The following is a 16,660-nucleotide window of genomic DNA, read 5'->3' as shown; positions in this document are numbered from 1 at the left end:
GGAGGAGGAGAACAGAGAGGAAAGAAAGAGGAGAGGGAGAGAGGGAGGAGAGGAGGAGGACAGAGAGGAAAGAAAGAGGAGAGAGGGAGGAGAGGAGGAGGACAGAGAGGAAATGAGAGGGAGAGAGGGAGGAGAGGAGGAGGACAGAGAGGAAAGAAAGAGGAGAGGGAGAGAGGGAGGAGAGGAGGAGGACAGAGAGGAAAGAAAGAGGAAAGAGGGAGGAGAGGAGGAGGACAGAGAGGAAAGAAAGAGGAGAGGGAGAGAGGGAGGAGAGGAGGAGGACCGAGAGGAAATTAAGAGCGAAGAGGGAAAGAATAGTGGTAAGAAAAACAGAAATAGAGGAGAGGAGAAGGGAGGAGGGAGTGAGAGAATAGTTTGAGTTGAAGCAAGAGAAACAGAGAAGGGAATGAGACGGGAGAGAAATAGGTAGATGAAAAGACAGTGAGAGGAGGGAAGATAAATAAAGAGAGAGCAAATAGAAGAGAAGGGTAGTAGAGAGAGAGAAATAAAGGTGTTAGTTCATTCTGGGGAAGCATTATTATGCGGTAAATCACAAACAGATATGGGGTAATCCTCATATAGAAAAAGGTGGATTTCACCTGTCTATTAGAAACTGTTAGGTCAGTGTCATTTCTGACTAAATCTCTGATAAAGGGTATGAAGTATTTGTTTTACTCTGTGTGTGTGTGTGTGTCGTACCCTCTCTCCAGAGCTCAGAGATGAAGTGATCAGAGGACTGGTGGAGGAGAGATGCTATGTTGTCATTCAGAGGATCCATGTTCTTCACCAGCCAATCATCTGCCTTATAGTCCACCTGACAGATGAAGAGAGAGAGAGAGGGGGGGGAGATTTAGAAACACCTTTCCACCTGTGTGTATGAAGATGAATGACAGATGGACAGAATGAGAGGAAGATACCTTTCCAGTGTAAGGAGGGATGATAGAGAGAGAAAGGGAGAGATGGATGGATGGATAGAGTACCTTCCCAGCGTAGTGTATGATGGCGAAGTCGGCCTCTTGTCGTATTTGTCGTGGTTTGAAGAATTTAGGGTGTGTCCCCTGCTCAGCAGACAGCTTATCCACAAATGAACGATCTGTTGCCCGCGGAAACCAACACTCCTCATCCAATAGGGCCAGCACACCAGGGGGCTGGGCCTTAAGTGGGAGGGGGTAGGGAGGGACAGAGATGAATAGAGGTAAGAACACCTGATAATTCACTTCACAACTAATATGTTTTATTAAAGGGTTAAAGTGCTCCTGTTCCAGGTCAGGTGGATGTTCGGTTTTATCCAGGCGAAGGTTGAAGGTGAGCTACGTGTGTGTGTGTACCGGTCTTTCAATGAGGTCGATGCAGGGCTGCAGGTCCAGGCCGAAGTCGATGAAGTTCCACTCGATGCCCTCCCTCTGGTACTCCTCCTGCTCCAGGATAAACATGGTGTGGTTGAACAGCTGCTGCAGCTTCTCATTGGTGTAGTTGATGCACAGCTGCTCAAATGAGTTCAACTGTGGAGGGAGGGGACATAGAAAGATAGAGGGATGAGAGAGGGAAAAATTGAGGGATGAGAGAGGGGAAGATAGAGGGATGAGAGAGGGGAGATAGAGGGATGAGAGAGGGGAAGATAGAGGGATGAGAGAGGGGAGATAGAGGGATGAGAGAGGGGAGATAGAGGGATGAGAGAGGGGAGATAGAGGGATGAGAGAGGGGAAGATAGAGGGATGAGAGAGGGGAAGATAGAGGGATGAGAGAGGGGAAGATAGAGGGATGAGAGAGGGGGAGATAGAGGGATGAGAGAGGGGAAGATAGAGGGATGAGAGAGGGGAGATAGAGGGATGAGAGAGGGGAGATAGAGGGATGAGAGAGGGGAGATAGAGGGATGAGAGAGGGGAAGATAGAGGGATGAGAGAGGGGAAGATAGAGGGATGAGAGAGGGGAAGATAGAGGGATGAGAGAGGGGAAGATAGAGGGATGAGAGAGGGGAGATAGAGGGATGAGAGAGGGGAAGATAGAGGGATGAGAGAGGAGATAGAGGGATGAGAGAGGGGAAGATAGAGGGATGAGAGAGGGGAAGATAGAGGGCAGATATTATTAGTGAACCTGAGAAGAGACTGCAAACAGGAGATGAAAGAAAGACAACACATACACACACAGACACACACACACACTCAGACACACTCACAGACACACACACACAAACACACACACACACCTGGAAGATCTCGAAGCCTGCTATGTCCAGTATGCCTATGAAAGAGGCTCCCTGTCTCTGTCTGCGGTCCAGCGCTCGGTTGATCCTGTGGACCAGCCAACGGAACAGACGCTCATATGTAGCTTTGGCCAACGCCTCCACTGCAAAGTCAGCCTAGAGTGAGATAGACAGAAGAGAGAGAGAGCATTATTCATTTAGGGATTTTAAGAAACCAGCATGTGCTTCTTACACCAGTTGTATGTGTGTGTGTGTGTGTGTGTGTGTGTGTGTGTGTGTGTGTGTGTGTGTGTGTGATTTGATTAGGATCCCCATCAGCTGATTCTAACACAGCTCCTCCTCCTGGGGTTCACACAAAACGTAAAACATGACATGACACAACACATTAATAGACAACAACAACTCAAGGACATAACTACATACATTTAGAATAAGAATACACACTTGTCTACACTTAGTCTACAGTATATCACTGTAGACAACAACACATCGTTTATCTTCTCTTAAAATCTGGCCTTCTGTTAGTCACCACCCACAGTGGGTTCTCTTTACGGTAAAGTGTAACTTGGTGGAGTAGTTCATAAAAATGAACAGTCCCACCGGGGTGGAGCCATTCATAAAATGAACAGAGTCCCACCGGGGTGGAGCCATTCATAAAATGAACAGAGTCCCACCGGGGTGGAGCCATTCATAAAATGAACAGTCCCACCGGGGTGGAGCCATTCATAAAATGAACAGAGTCCCACTGGGGTGGAGCCATTCATAAAATGAACAGTCCCACCGGGGTGGAGCCATTCATAAAATGAACAGTCCCACCGGGGTGGAGCCATTCATAAAATGAACAGTCCCACCGGGGTGGAGCCATTCATAAAATGAACAGTCCCACCGGGGTGGAGCCATTCATAAAATGAACAGAGTCTCACCGGGGTGGAGCCATTCATAAAATGAACAGTCCCACCGGGGTGGAGCCATTCATAAAATTAACAGAGTCCCACCGGGGTGGAGCCATTCATAAAATGAACAGTCCCATACATCAGTTTCCTCCAGCTAAAGCTTCAACTACAGTTTTCACCTCAGCAATGTTGAATCTCTTGAACTTCATCATCATATGGAGCACGACCAAAGTCCTTACTCTACTGAGGCTTTGTTTACAATTGCTTTCTCTAAGCAGGTCCTGATATCCTAATGCCAAGGGCACATCTTATCTTTAACCCAAACACCAGATGTGCTCGGGAGGCAGAGGATACAACAAGCTATTTAGGTCAGAAAGGGGAGAGGAGCTGTGCTGTGATGTGCTGTTTATATTTGTTTTTTTAAAGCTAATTTTGCAGCTAGCTTGAGTGATTTGAGATGGCAGGGAGTTCCATGTGACCATGGCTCTATATATTACTGTGTGTTGCTTTAAGGGACTGTGAAGAGACTTCTTGTGGCATGTCTTGTGGGGTACGCATGTCTGTCAGAGCTGTATGTTAGTTGATTGAATAGACAGTTTGGAGTTTTTAACACATTATATTTCTTGCAAAAAACAAGAAGTGATACAGTCAATCTTTCCTTTAAGCCAGAAGAGATCAACATGCATTTTGTTGACATTATCTCTCTGTGAACATTGAAGGGCAAGACGTGCTGTTCTGTTCTGAGGCTGCTGCAGCTTTCCTATGTCCTTCTTTGCAACACCTGACCATATCACCTGGAAGTAGTTAAGATATGATAAAACTACAGCTTGCAGGACTTCTTTGCTCATGTGTGGTGTTAAGAATGCTGAGCATCTCTTTATCACAGACAAACCTCGCCCCATCTTTACAGCAATTAAATCAATATGCCTTGACCATGAAAACGTACAGTCTAAGATGACACCAAGAAGTTTAGTCTCCTCAACTTGCTCAAAAGCCATATTATTCATTACCCAATTCAGCTGAGGTTTAGAGCTTATGGAGTGATTTGTACCAAATACTATGCTCTTAGTCTTAGATATTCTCAGGACTAGTGTATTCATGTGTGTGCGTGTCTCACCTGTTCTTTGGTCTGGGCCTTCTGGACGTACTCGCGTCCTACTTTAATCCTCGGGGTGAGGATGGCCCGGGAGAACTCCAGCACGCTGATGCCCAGCAGGTGGCTCAGTTTCTGGGCAGCCGTGTCGTCAGGCATGGAGCACTGGTCCTGGTTCTTCTCCTTAGTGAACGAGATGTTCCCAAACTGGAGCACCGCAGAGATCACCTTCAACATGGCTAGGAGGAGGAGGGAAGAGGAAGAGAGACAGGCAGAAAGAGAGGGATTGAGAGAAAATATAGTTTTTTACTCCAATGTTCTGAGGAAAGCTCTGTCTTTCTCTCCTCCCCTCCCTCCCCTCCCCTCCCCTCCCCTCCTCTCCTCTCCTCTCCTCTCCTCTCCTCTCCTCTCCTCTCCTCGCTTACACAGAGACTCCTCAGGTGTGAATCCCATGATGGTCATAGAGTCCATGGTCTGGGTGAAGTTGTCAGCGTCACTCTGACCTGGAACAGGAATAGCACCTCCACTCAGAAACCTGTACTGGTCAGCACTACCCAGGAGAAGGTCCGCTACGGAGAGACAGAGAGGGAGAGAGAGATGGAAACAGAGAGAAAGAGGGGGATGCCAGTTATCAGTAAAAGGATAAAACGTCATGAATCGAAGTTCCTTTTTCAAACAACAACCCCACAGATCTATCTATTCAACCCATCCCCTTTCTCACCTCCCTCTCCTACCCTCTCTTCCTCCTCTCCTACCCTCTCTTCCTCCTCTCCTACCCTCTCTTCCTCCTCTCCTACCCTCTCTTCCTCCTCTCCTACCCTCTCTTCCTCCTCTCCCCATCTCTCACCTCTGGTGGCCTCTGAAGCTCCACACATGAGTTGGTAAAAGATGTGGAAGGTCCTCTCATCTTTGGCCTGGCGGATCGCCCTCGACTTCTCCAGCAGGTCTGAGGTCAGGGTTTAAGGAAGGGTTCAATAGCCCCAGACACTAATCTAAGGGAAGTTTTGCATCCCTTGCTTCCCTGAGCTGACCCCTGTGTGTAAGGGCAACTTCTACCTGATGACAGATTAGCAATGACCCACCGGTGAGCATACTAATGAGTTCCAACCATAATATTTAGGTTGGGACTTGAAACAGAGTCTGACTGCAGAGGAAGGATACAGGTCTCAATGTTGGCACCGACAATGTATCCAGCCACGTCAAAGTTAATACGGATGAATTTGCCCTGAGAGACAAGAGGAGAAGAAATGTGTCAGTTGATGATCTAACATACACATTTTCTAATTATGCAAACTCAACAGCAAACACAGTAAAGAAAAATACAGCCAATAAAAAATATACTGTAGATCTGGGATCAATCTAGATATTAATACATTCTTACAAATCTGGAGGAGTTGTCGTTCTTGACGGTCTTGGCGTTTCCGAAGGCCTCCAGGATGGGGTTGGCCTGTAGCAGCTGTCTCTCTAGCTCCCCCTGGAGGACAGGACAGGCACTTCATCAACACTGGGATATACATCACAAAGCAACTCCACAACCCAAAATACTGTTCCCCCAATCCCAGTACAGAAGAGGGGAGACCAGACCCATCAGCCAGTAAACCAGGCAGTAACCCAGTGGTCTCAACTCTGGTAAGCCCAGAGTAATCTAGAGATAAATAGCTTTTCATGTGTTCTCTTATTGACATTTTCAGCATCTAGCCATCTATCATATGCCAGCCAAGGTGCCAGACTTTGTGCATTCAACAACTCTACATTGTTGCCTTGCCAAGACCTCGGCCAGACCTTGGCAAGACAACGGCTAAGTTGGCTTAAGCAGAAACCAACTAGCACAGAGGCTGTGTAATAGCCTGTCCCTGTGCATTTGCACTATTTCACATGTATTTGTCGTGTCAGTTGAGAGCCACTGCGTTAGATCAGAAAGTATGGCCGCAGATGCTAGCTCTAGCTTTAGCTACACAGTGGCTCAAGCTATAGCACTACTAGCTCTGACTATAGCTTTAAGTACAGTAGTATTAGCATTAGCATTAGCATTAGCTGTGTCATTATCTAGGGAGCTACTGTAGGTGGATTTAAAAGCGGCAGGTAAAGAACGTCAGCCAAGCAGCACTCAAAGCTACACACAGCAAGAAGCCAGGGCTTTGTATTGGAACAAAGCTCAGGCTGCGAACAATGCACATACTACCAGACAAAGCACCAAGTGCACACACACGCACGCAAAAACACACGCACATAAAAGCACGCACACACACAAAAGCACGCACACAGACAGGTATGTATGGAAATTCCTGGACAGCCAGAATGTATGCTTAACTATTCTACATGGTAAATGCCTGTTGTATTTGGGCATCATTCACAGGTGTGGCCACCAGAATGGAAGCTATGAGCTCATTCACTGTAAAGGGAGGATGGGGAGGGAGGTCTATAGCCCGGTCTGAGAACAACCTCTAGCCAATACCCCTTCAGTGCTAGCAGATCAGGAAAGAATGGATAGGTGTAATCACTAAGGTGATGGCTCTATCTACGCATCCAGAGGGTTTAGGGGAGCTTCCACCATATTGCGTACACCTATCTGGTTTTCAGATCGGCAGTTGTTTTAAAACCAAGCTTTTGTACATTATCAGTGAATTCCAAAGCCTTCCTTCACTGATGGGGGAATGATTCTGAGACCCACCTTTTGGCTGGATTAACACCAGCTGTCAATCAGGAAACCAGAGCATTTTCATTGGGCAACTGTATATGGTTTTGTCACGCCCTGATCTAGAGAACTCTTGTTGGTTGGGTCAGGGTGTGAGTTTCTGTTGAGATCTATGTTATTGTATTTCTATGTGGTAAATCTAGGTTGATATTTCTATGTTTGGCCGGGTGTGATTCCCAATCAGAGGCAGCTGTCGCTCGTTGTCTCTGATTGGGGATCATACTTAGGTAGCCTGGTTGCCTACCTTAGTTGTGGGATCTTGACTCGCGTTTGGCTTGTTGTGTTGTAGCCACTGTTTGAGCGTCACGGTTCGTTGTTTTGTTATTTTGTCAAGTGTTTATTCGTATTAATAAACATGTACGCATACCACGCTGCACCTTGGTCTGACCCGTCTCTCAACGATCGTGACAGGTTTGACGATTGACAGGTCGTTAATCCAGCCAATCAGGACATTGGGAGAGATTCATAGACCCGCCCATCACCACTTATTCTAGCACCCATTGGGTGTTGCTACAGATATACCGTACAGTAAAAAGCCAAACACCCATAGACACCAGAGAACAGCAGGGCTTTCATTCAGGAGGGAGCAACGTTACAGAACATTCAGATAGAAATGTATTGTCTAGAACAGACATGATTCTCTCTAATACAGAACAAGATAATTATGTCTGTTCTATACATTCTACATCTATCTGCCATGTTTGACCTCAATCAGCCCACAGTGGTGATAATAGTCCTTATACTTTATATTATACTCACATATTGCACACTCTGAGAGATTGAGAAAAGGGGGAAGGTTGGGAGAATTAACAGATGAGACAAACAAACAAACAAAAGACAACAACAGACCAATGAATGCAGTACAAAACAAAAACAAAACGCTTGACAATTATGGAGGAACACATCAGTAATGGTGTTGTTAAAGGACGTCAGTCTGGAGCACCACCAGAATCAGAAGAGAAGGGAAGAGGTGAAGACAGGAGAGGATAGAGCCCACTCACCCTGTTCACCATAGAACTGCCCCTGGGCAACGACCTACTGCCATCCATCTGAATACACAGGAGAGAAGGAGGAGAGGAAAGAGGGGGAGGTTGGAGGAGAGAGGGTAGGAGAGAGTGCAAAATCAAGAGGGAGGAGGGAGAGAGGGAGGAAAGGATAGGAGAAAGAAGAGAAGGGAAACAGTAGAAAAAGGGGAGGATAAAGGGCAGTAGGGGGAGGATAGTACAAGAGAGGGGGAATGAGAGGAGAGGGCAGGGAGAGAGGAGAGGAGCAGAGAGACAGGAATGATTATAGAGGTCACTCTATAATGATTCCTCCAGCAGCACTTGATCAGCAAGAAGGACAGTAGTTTACAGAAAGTCATGGAGTAGTAGCAACATGTAGTGTAAAGCAAAATGTAGCAGTACACCTTGTTTCCATAGTTTCAACATACATCAACTTCATATCAAGTCATAACAAGTCATCCCTACACCACTCCTCCTCTCTGCCATCTTTTCTCCCCTTCTCTTCTCATTCTTTCACTCTCTTCCTGCCTTATTCTCTTTCCCCATCCAATCCCTCAGTCAGGACAATAAACATCATCCATCAATCAATCCTCTCCCTCAGTCAGGACAATAAACATCATCCATCAATCAATCCTCTCCCTCAGTCAGGACAATAAACATCATCCATCAATCAATCCACTCCCTCAGTCAGGACAATAAACATCATCCATCAATCAATCCTCTCCCTCAGTCAGGACAATAAACATCATCCATCAATCAATCCTCTCCCTCAGTCAGGACAATAAACATCATCCATCAATCAATCCTCTCCCTCAGTCAGGACAATAAACATCATCCATCAATCAATCCACTCCCTCAGTCAGGACAATAAACATCATCCATCAATCAATCCACTCCCTCAGTCAGGACAATAAACATCATCCATCAATCAATCCTCTCCCTCAGTCAGGACAATAAACATCATCCATCAATCAAAACTCTCCCTCAGTCAGGATAATAAACATATTCCATCAATCAATCCAATCCCTCAGTCAGGACAATAAACATCATCCATCAATCAATCCTCTCCCTCAGTCAGGACAATAAACATCATCCATCAATCAACCCTCTCCCTCAGTCAGGACAATAAACATCATCCATCAATCAATCCTCTCCCTCAGTCAGGATAATAAACATATTCCATCAATCAATCCAATCCCTCAGTCAGGACAATAAACATCATCCATCAATAAATCCTCTCCCTCAGTCAGGACAATAAACATCATCCATCAATCAATCCAATCCCTCAGTCAGGACAATAAACATCATCCATCAATCAATCCTCTCCCTCAGTCAGGACAATAAACATCATCCATCAATCAATCCTCTCCCTCAGTCAGGACAATAAACATCATCCATCAATCAATCCTCTCCCTCAATCAGGACAATAAACATCAAGCATCAATCATTCCTCTCCCTCAGTCAGGACAATAAACATCATCCATCAATCAATCCTCTCCCTCAGTCAGGACAATAAACATCATCCATCAATCAAACCTCTCCCTCAGTCAGGACAAAAACATCATCCATCAATCAATCCTCTCCCTCAGTCAGGACAATAAACATCATCCATCAATCAAACCTCTCCCTCAGTCAGGACAATAAACATCATCCATCAATCAAACCTCTTCCTCAGTCAGGACAATAAACATCATCCATCAATACATCCTCTCCCTCAGTCAGGACAATAAACATCATCCATCAATAAATCATCTTCCTCAGTCAGGACAATAAACATCATCCATCAATCAATTCCTCTCTCAGTCAGGACAATAAACATCATCCATCAATCAATTCTCACCCTCAGTCAGGACAATAAACATCATCCATCAATCAATTCTCAACCTCAGTCAGGTCAATAAATATCAAGCATCAATCAATCCTCTTCCTCAGTCAGGACAATAAACATCATCCATCAATCAATCCTCTCCCTCAGTCAGGACAATAAACATCATCCATCAATCAATTATCACCCTCAGTCAGGACAATAAACATCATCCATCAATCAACCCTCTCCCTCAGTCAGGACAATAAACATCATCCATCAATCAATCCTCTTCCTCAGTCAGGACAATAAACATCATCCATCAATCAATTCTCACCCTCAGTCAGGACAATAAACATCATCCATCAATCAATTCTCAACCTCAGTCAGGTCAATAAATATCAAGCATCAATCAATCCTCTTCCTCAGTCAGGACAATAAACATCATCCATCAATCAATCCTCTCCCTCAGTCAGGACAATAAACATCATCCATCAATCAATTCTCACCCTCAGTCAGGACAATAAACATCATCCATCAATCAATTCTCAACCTCAGTCAGGTCAATAAATATCAACCATCAATCAATCCTCTTCCTCAGTCAGGACAATAAACATCATCCATCAATCAATCCTCTCCCTCAGTCAGGACAATAAACATCATCCATCAATCAATTATCACCCTCAGTCAGGACAATAAACATCATCCATCAATCAACCCTCTCCCTCAGTCAGGACAATAAACATCATCCATCAATCAATCCTCTTCCTCAGTCAGGACAATAAACATCATCCATCAATCAATCCTATCCCTCAGTCAGGACAATAAACATCATCCATCAATCAATTCTCACCCTCAGTCAGGACAATAAACATCATCCATCAATCAATCCTCTTCCTCAGTCAGGACAATAAACATCATCCATCAATCAATCCTCTCCCTCAGTCAGGACAATAAACATCATCCATCAATCAACCCTCTTCCTCAGTCAGGACAATAAACATCATCCATCAATCAATTCTCACCCTCAGTCAGGACAATAAACATCATCCATCAATCAATCCTCTTCCTCAGTCAGGACAATAAACATCATCCATCAATCAATCTTCTCCCTCAGTCAGGACAATAAACATCATCCATCAATCAAATCTCTTCCTCAGTCAGGACAATAAACATCATCCATCAATACATCCTCTCCCTCAGTCAGGCCAATAAACATCATCCATCAATAAATCCTCTTCCTCAGTCAGGACAATAAACATCAAGCATAAATTAATCCTCTTCCTCAGTCAGGACAATAAACATCATCCATCAATCAATTCTCACCCTCAGTCAGGACAATAAACATCATCCATCAATCAATTCTCAACCTCAGTCAGGTCAATAAATATCAAGCATCAATCAATCCTCTTCCTCAGTCAGGACAATAAACATCATCCATCAATCAATCCTCTCCCTCAGTCAGGACAATAAACATCATCCATCAATCAATTATCACCCTCAGTCAGGACAATAAACATCATCCATCAATCAATTCTCAACCTATTCTTATCCTCCTTCTTCCAATTCATCTCTTTCCTCACATCCTCTTCTCCTTCTTTGTCTTTGTCTCCTTTCCTCCCCCTCTCCCCATTTTCTCCTCCCTTTCTCTCTCTCTCTCTCTCTCTCTCTCTCTCTCTCTCTCTCTCTCTCTCTCTCTCTCTCTCTCTCTCTCTCTCTCTCTCTCTCTCTCTCTCTCTCTCTCTCTCTCTCTCTCTCTCTCTCTCTCTCTCTCTCTCTCTCTCTCTCTCTCTCTCTCTCTCTCTCTCTCTCTCTCTCTCCTTCCCCAGTTTACCTGTGAGGCCTCCTTGTTTCTACCCAGAGTTCCAGTCTTATGGGACGAGGCCACATGAGCCAGATACTGGATGACTTTCTTAGTGTTCTCTGTCTTCCCTGCGCCAGACTCGCCTCTGGAACACACACACACACACACACACCCACACACCCACACACACCCACCCACACACACCCACACACCCACACACACCCACCCACACACACACACACACACACACACCCACCCACCCCCACGCACGCACGCACGCACGCACGCACGCACGCACACACACACACACACACACACACACACACACACACACACACACACACACACACACACACACACACCCACCCACGCACGCACGCACGCACGCACGCACGCACGCACGCACGCACGCACGCACGCACGCACACACACACACACACACACACACACACACACACACACACACACACACAGACACACACACAGACACACAGACACACACAGAAACAAGTATGAGAAACTCACACACATAAACCCCATCTCGTTTCACAAGGGTCCTCTATAAAAATACACATATACAACCCAGTTTTGGAGGACATATAAACACAACACAAACACATATAACAGAAAGGACACGCACACCTTGCATATAAAATACAACTAGATACACACATGCAGGCCACCAGTGAACAGAGGAACCATGCAGTATATTCCTCTATAAACAGAGAGCAGGTGTGCAGGATACAGACAGTAGTCGTGGTGTTTATGTAGGATGGGAATAAAGGAGAATATAGAAAAACTAAAAAATACTCCTAATGTTGGAGGGGGACTAGGCTGGAACCTTCTAAAAACAGGATCCTAGCAGAAACTAAGCTATACTCAGCTTCAGTAATCTAAACTGGGATCATTTACCATGGTGGGAATTCAGACAGACGGACGGACGACAGGCAGACAGACAAGACAGGCAGACAAGACAGACAGGCAAACAGATAGACAGACAAGACAGGCAGACAGACAGGCAGACAGGCAAACAGACAGACAGGCAAACAGATAGACAGACAAGACAGGCAGACAGACAGGCAGACAGGCAAACAGACAGACAGGCAGGCAGACAAACAAGACAGATAAATAACCCCAGGTTACTCACGTGCAGAGGATAGACTGATCTTCCCTGTCTGTGAGAGAATAATAATACAAGTAGAATATGACAACCTCACACACATATTATCCATTGAACAGTACTACCTTCATTTATTACACCAGTAATCATTGCAACAGGGTCATCGATACATTTGTCAATCAATCTCAGAGAACCTCACTGAAACACAAAGGCTGTCAGTGTGTGTGTGATTTCAACAGCTCTCACTGAGCAGCATTGTCGTGTACTGAGGAGGAAGGAGGTCAAAGCCACAGAAGTGGTCTCTCCAAACAGACCTTAGACCAATGCTCCAGCCCACACTACAGACTCCAACACATCGGCCTGACTCTTTTTAAGGTTTCCTCTGATGCACGGACACACACACAGAGAGGAAAGCACACACACACGCACGCATACGCACAGACATGCATGGACACGCACACATACCGGTCATACTGGTTCAATTATCAATAGGATCACAGAACACAGACACACACCTGTCACACTGAAAGAAAGAAATAATAAGAGAGAGAGAGAGAGAGAGAGAGAGAGAGAGACTGACTGTCTTGTTATCTAATGAATTGAAAAAAGAAATGTTGCTCAATCAGTCTCTAACCGGTTTTAATGGAGAAGAGTGGCACAATCAGTGTTTGTTTGTCACACTCCTATCATAATACATGAAGCGTGGGAAAAGTCCTAGAACGAACTGTCATTACTACTGCCATTTGCAGCACCAAGATATTGTCATTGCCACTGTTTCCCTATGCTTCCACAAAAAACATGGATTTATATGGCAGCTACACTGTCAGCAGGGTTTCCGTTAGGAAAATGTGGCACAGGACAACGTGGCCGGGAAGATTTTAATTTACCGGCCATTTGAGAAATGTATCAGACACATATGCATTGGGTATGCAACCCATTAGGGCATCTACCCATGGTGCTCAGAATGACAGAAATCACATTTAGATTATGGTAATTCATCTTAACAAAACATGCAACTCCTGTAATGAAGCAGCCAATAAAACAACATTTTCAACCATTACCCAAAATACAATTTGTGGGAAAAAGGGAAAACACCATTCTAAACAGCCCCCCTGATGCACCTGATGACAGAGATGAAAATCTGTGTTAGAAACTTAGAAAGAGGGTGAATCTAAAGATGCAACAACTAGGATGGGTTGCTAATATGACTAGGATTGTGCATTTGGCTTCAGGACAACGAAAGAAAGTTGATATGAAAACCAATAGAACAGGAGAGAAATAGCATATGAGGAAGTCTTTCATAGGCAGCGGGATGGGAAAAGGACTAGTTGATTATTGAGTTACGGCTGTCAGTGAAAAGCATCTAAAATATGTGTGAAGATAATGTCTTGAGTATAATTAAACATTTTGAGACAAGAAGAAGGGGAGGGGTGTGTGGCGAAGATATGGGTTGTCTCACTCCAGAATGCATGCACTCAGCTCTCCAGAATCCACTGAGCTGTCTCCCGTCAATTCTTGCGCATTCATTGTTTGTTCTTTGATTGTTTATTTTTATCAATTCCCCATTGCATACACTATATATACAAAAGTATGTGGACACCCCTTCAAATTTCAGCCACAGCCGTTGCTGAAAGGTGTATAAAATCGAGCACACAGCCATACAATCTCCATAGACAAACATTGGCAGTAGAATGGCCTCACTGAAGAGCTCTGTTACTTTCAACATGGCACCATCAAAGAAGGCCACCTTTCCAACAAGTCACTTCTTCACATTTCTGCCCTGCTAGAGCTGCCCTGGTCAACTGTAAGTGCTGTTATTGTGAAGTGGAAACGTCTAGGAGCAACAAGGGCTCAGCCATGAAGTGGTAGGCCACGCAAGCTCACAGAACGGGACTGCTGAGTGCTGAAGCATGTAGCACGTAAAAATGTTGCAACACTCACTACCGAGTTCAAAACTGCCTCTGGAAGCAACGTCAGCACAATAACTGTTCATCCGAAGCTTCATGAAATGGGTTTCCATGGCCGAGCAGCCGCACACGAGCCTAAGATCACCATGCGCAATGCCAAGCGTCGGCTGGAGTGGTGTAAAGCTCGCCGCCATTGGACTCTGGAGCAGTGGAAACGCCTTCTCTGGAGTGATGAATCACACTTCACCATCTGGCAGTCCGACGGATGAATCTGGGTTTGGCGGATGCCAGGAGAACGCTACCTGCCCCAATGCATAGTGCCAACTGTAAAGTTTGGTGGAGGAGGAATAATGGTCTGGGGCTATTTTTCATGGTTCGGGCTAGGCCCCTTAGTTCCAGTGAAGGGAAATCTTAACGCTACAGCATACAATGACATTCTACACGATTCTGTGCTTCCAACTTTGTGGCAACAGTTTGTGAGAAGGCCCTTTCCTGTTTCAGCATGACAATACCCCCGTGCACAAAGTGAGGTCCATACAGAAATGGTTTGTCGAGATCGGTGTGGAAGAACTTGACTGGCCTGCACAGAGGCCTGACCTCAACCCTATTGAACACCTTTGGGATGTATTTAAATGCCGACTGCAAGCCACGCCTAATTGCCCAACATCAGTGCCCGATCTCACTAATGCTCTTGTGGCTGAATGGAAGCAAGTCCCCGCAGCAATGTTCCAACATCTAGTGGAAAGCCTTGCCAGAAGAGTGGAGACTGTTATAGAAGTAAAGAGGGGACCAACTCCATATTAATGCCCATGATTTTGGAATGAGATGTTCGACAAGCAGGTGTCCACATACTTTTGGTCATGTAGTGTATGTCGCCAGTAGTAAATGTACCGTAACCGTTAATCCCCGTCATTTGGTTACATTAATTTCTAATGCATTGTATTACTAATTAGGCCTACAGTCATTTACCGTTCAAATTCTCGGCGAGAAATGTTGTTTGCAGATTTCACAACCTGATACACTTGTGAGAAACAAGTTTTGGTTTATTTCATAACCATCATTTACGATTATCTATTTTTTTTATTGTCTTTTGTTTGGAGTGCTCCATGTGAGCAATGAGCATGCTTGGGTCTGGTTTTTCTGTCTTGTTAATGTTGAGGGACCGCACGCCTGAGCATGCATAGAAGCAGCCTACCTGGCCTGCTGCGTGGACATCTAGTAAAGTTTGATTTGTGACTGTCTTAGCCACCACGTCCACCACTAATAAGCTGAGGTTCTCAGTCATGTTGTCTTCACCTCACACAGTAAATCAACAACGTCTGTTTCTTCAACATCCATTGCGAATGACAGCCTAATAGTTACTCACTATAGGCCTATTTCCAACAATCTCCCCCTTGATAATCACCAAGCCTCAGTGTGAAAGAGCAAAATGTCATCATCTGAGGATCCCATATATCCAGTGGAAACGTCATAAAATATCTTTCCCTTGCGCAAAAACAGCTGTCTGTCCCGAGCTCACTGGCTAGGGGAAACTCTGAGGGCCTGGAATAGGCTAGTTGATACAATGTTGCAAGCTTGCTAGAGACAGCTTTGGGCCTGACCCAGTTGATTGATTTGATACAATGTTGCACTTCACTAGCAATAGCTCAAGTCCAGACAGATAGAAAGGGAGGAAGACAAGCTGAGTAGAGAGATGAATGTGATTGAAAGAACCAACATTTTCATTAGTATATTTTCGACTGTTTTTATTTGTGGGTTTTATGTATTTTTACTTAGTTGACAATTGCAGTTATATGCCAACGGCTGCATTGGCCATCTCTGGGCTCCATGCGCTCATTTAGCCTATTTAGCCACCAATGATCACAGTGTAGCCTATCAATGTATGCAGAGGCTGGTGCTCTCGCATTAGTTGAATTGTAACTTTTATATTTGTATAATTTTAATTAATATTTTTATGATTAACCACGTGACAATGATTTTGAGAAACAAAAACATTATTATTGAAATGAAACTGTTCAACAAATATGCGCAAATGAAAATCATAACTGACAAATTACTTTGATGTGGCGTAGATGTGAGGGGGTTAGGGGTTAGAGGTCAGGGGTTAGGGGTTAGAGGTCAGGGGTTAGGGTTATGT

The 16,660-nt window shown here is 44.9% G+C and overlaps 1 protein-coding gene across 1 annotated transcript in view; it reads right to left on the bottom strand.

The window, feature by feature from the left end:
• Positions 1-16,660, bottom strand: part of LOC121543140 (myosin-10-like) — a gene marked incomplete at its 3' end in the record, with an annotated part of 30,154 nt that overhangs the window by 3,591 nt on the left and 9,903 nt on the right. Inside the window, exons 5-17 of the mRNA XM_045214059.1 lie at positions 12,644-12,671; positions 11,527-11,641; positions 7,886-7,933; positions 7,644-7,655; positions 5,571-5,663; positions 5,351-5,414; positions 5,037-5,135; positions 4,615-4,758; positions 4,214-4,428; positions 2,207-2,359; positions 1,329-1,502; positions 981-1,154; positions 700-814 (exon numbers count right to left, since the gene is read on the bottom strand). Coding sequence (XP_045069994.1) covers positions 700-814; positions 981-1,154; positions 1,329-1,502; positions 2,207-2,359; positions 4,214-4,428; positions 4,615-4,758; positions 5,037-5,135; positions 5,351-5,414; positions 5,571-5,663; positions 7,644-7,655; positions 7,886-7,933; positions 11,527-11,641; positions 12,644-12,671 — 1,434 coding nt within the window. The remainder of the gene's footprint in view (positions 1-699; positions 815-980; positions 1,155-1,328; positions 1,503-2,206; positions 2,360-4,213; positions 4,429-4,614; positions 4,759-5,036; positions 5,136-5,350; positions 5,415-5,570; positions 5,664-7,643; positions 7,656-7,885; positions 7,934-11,526; positions 11,642-12,643; positions 12,672-16,660) is intronic.

This window comes from Coregonus clupeaformis, unplaced genomic scaffold, assembly GCF_020615455.1.
Source record: "Coregonus clupeaformis isolate EN_2021a unplaced genomic scaffold, ASM2061545v1 scaf0195, whole genome shotgun sequence".
NCBI classification, from domain to species: Eukaryota; Metazoa; Chordata; class Actinopteri; order Salmoniformes; family Salmonidae; genus Coregonus; species Coregonus clupeaformis.
The sequence above is the reverse complement of the archived record's forward strand: the minus strand, read 5'-3'. Positions and strand labels throughout refer to the sequence as shown.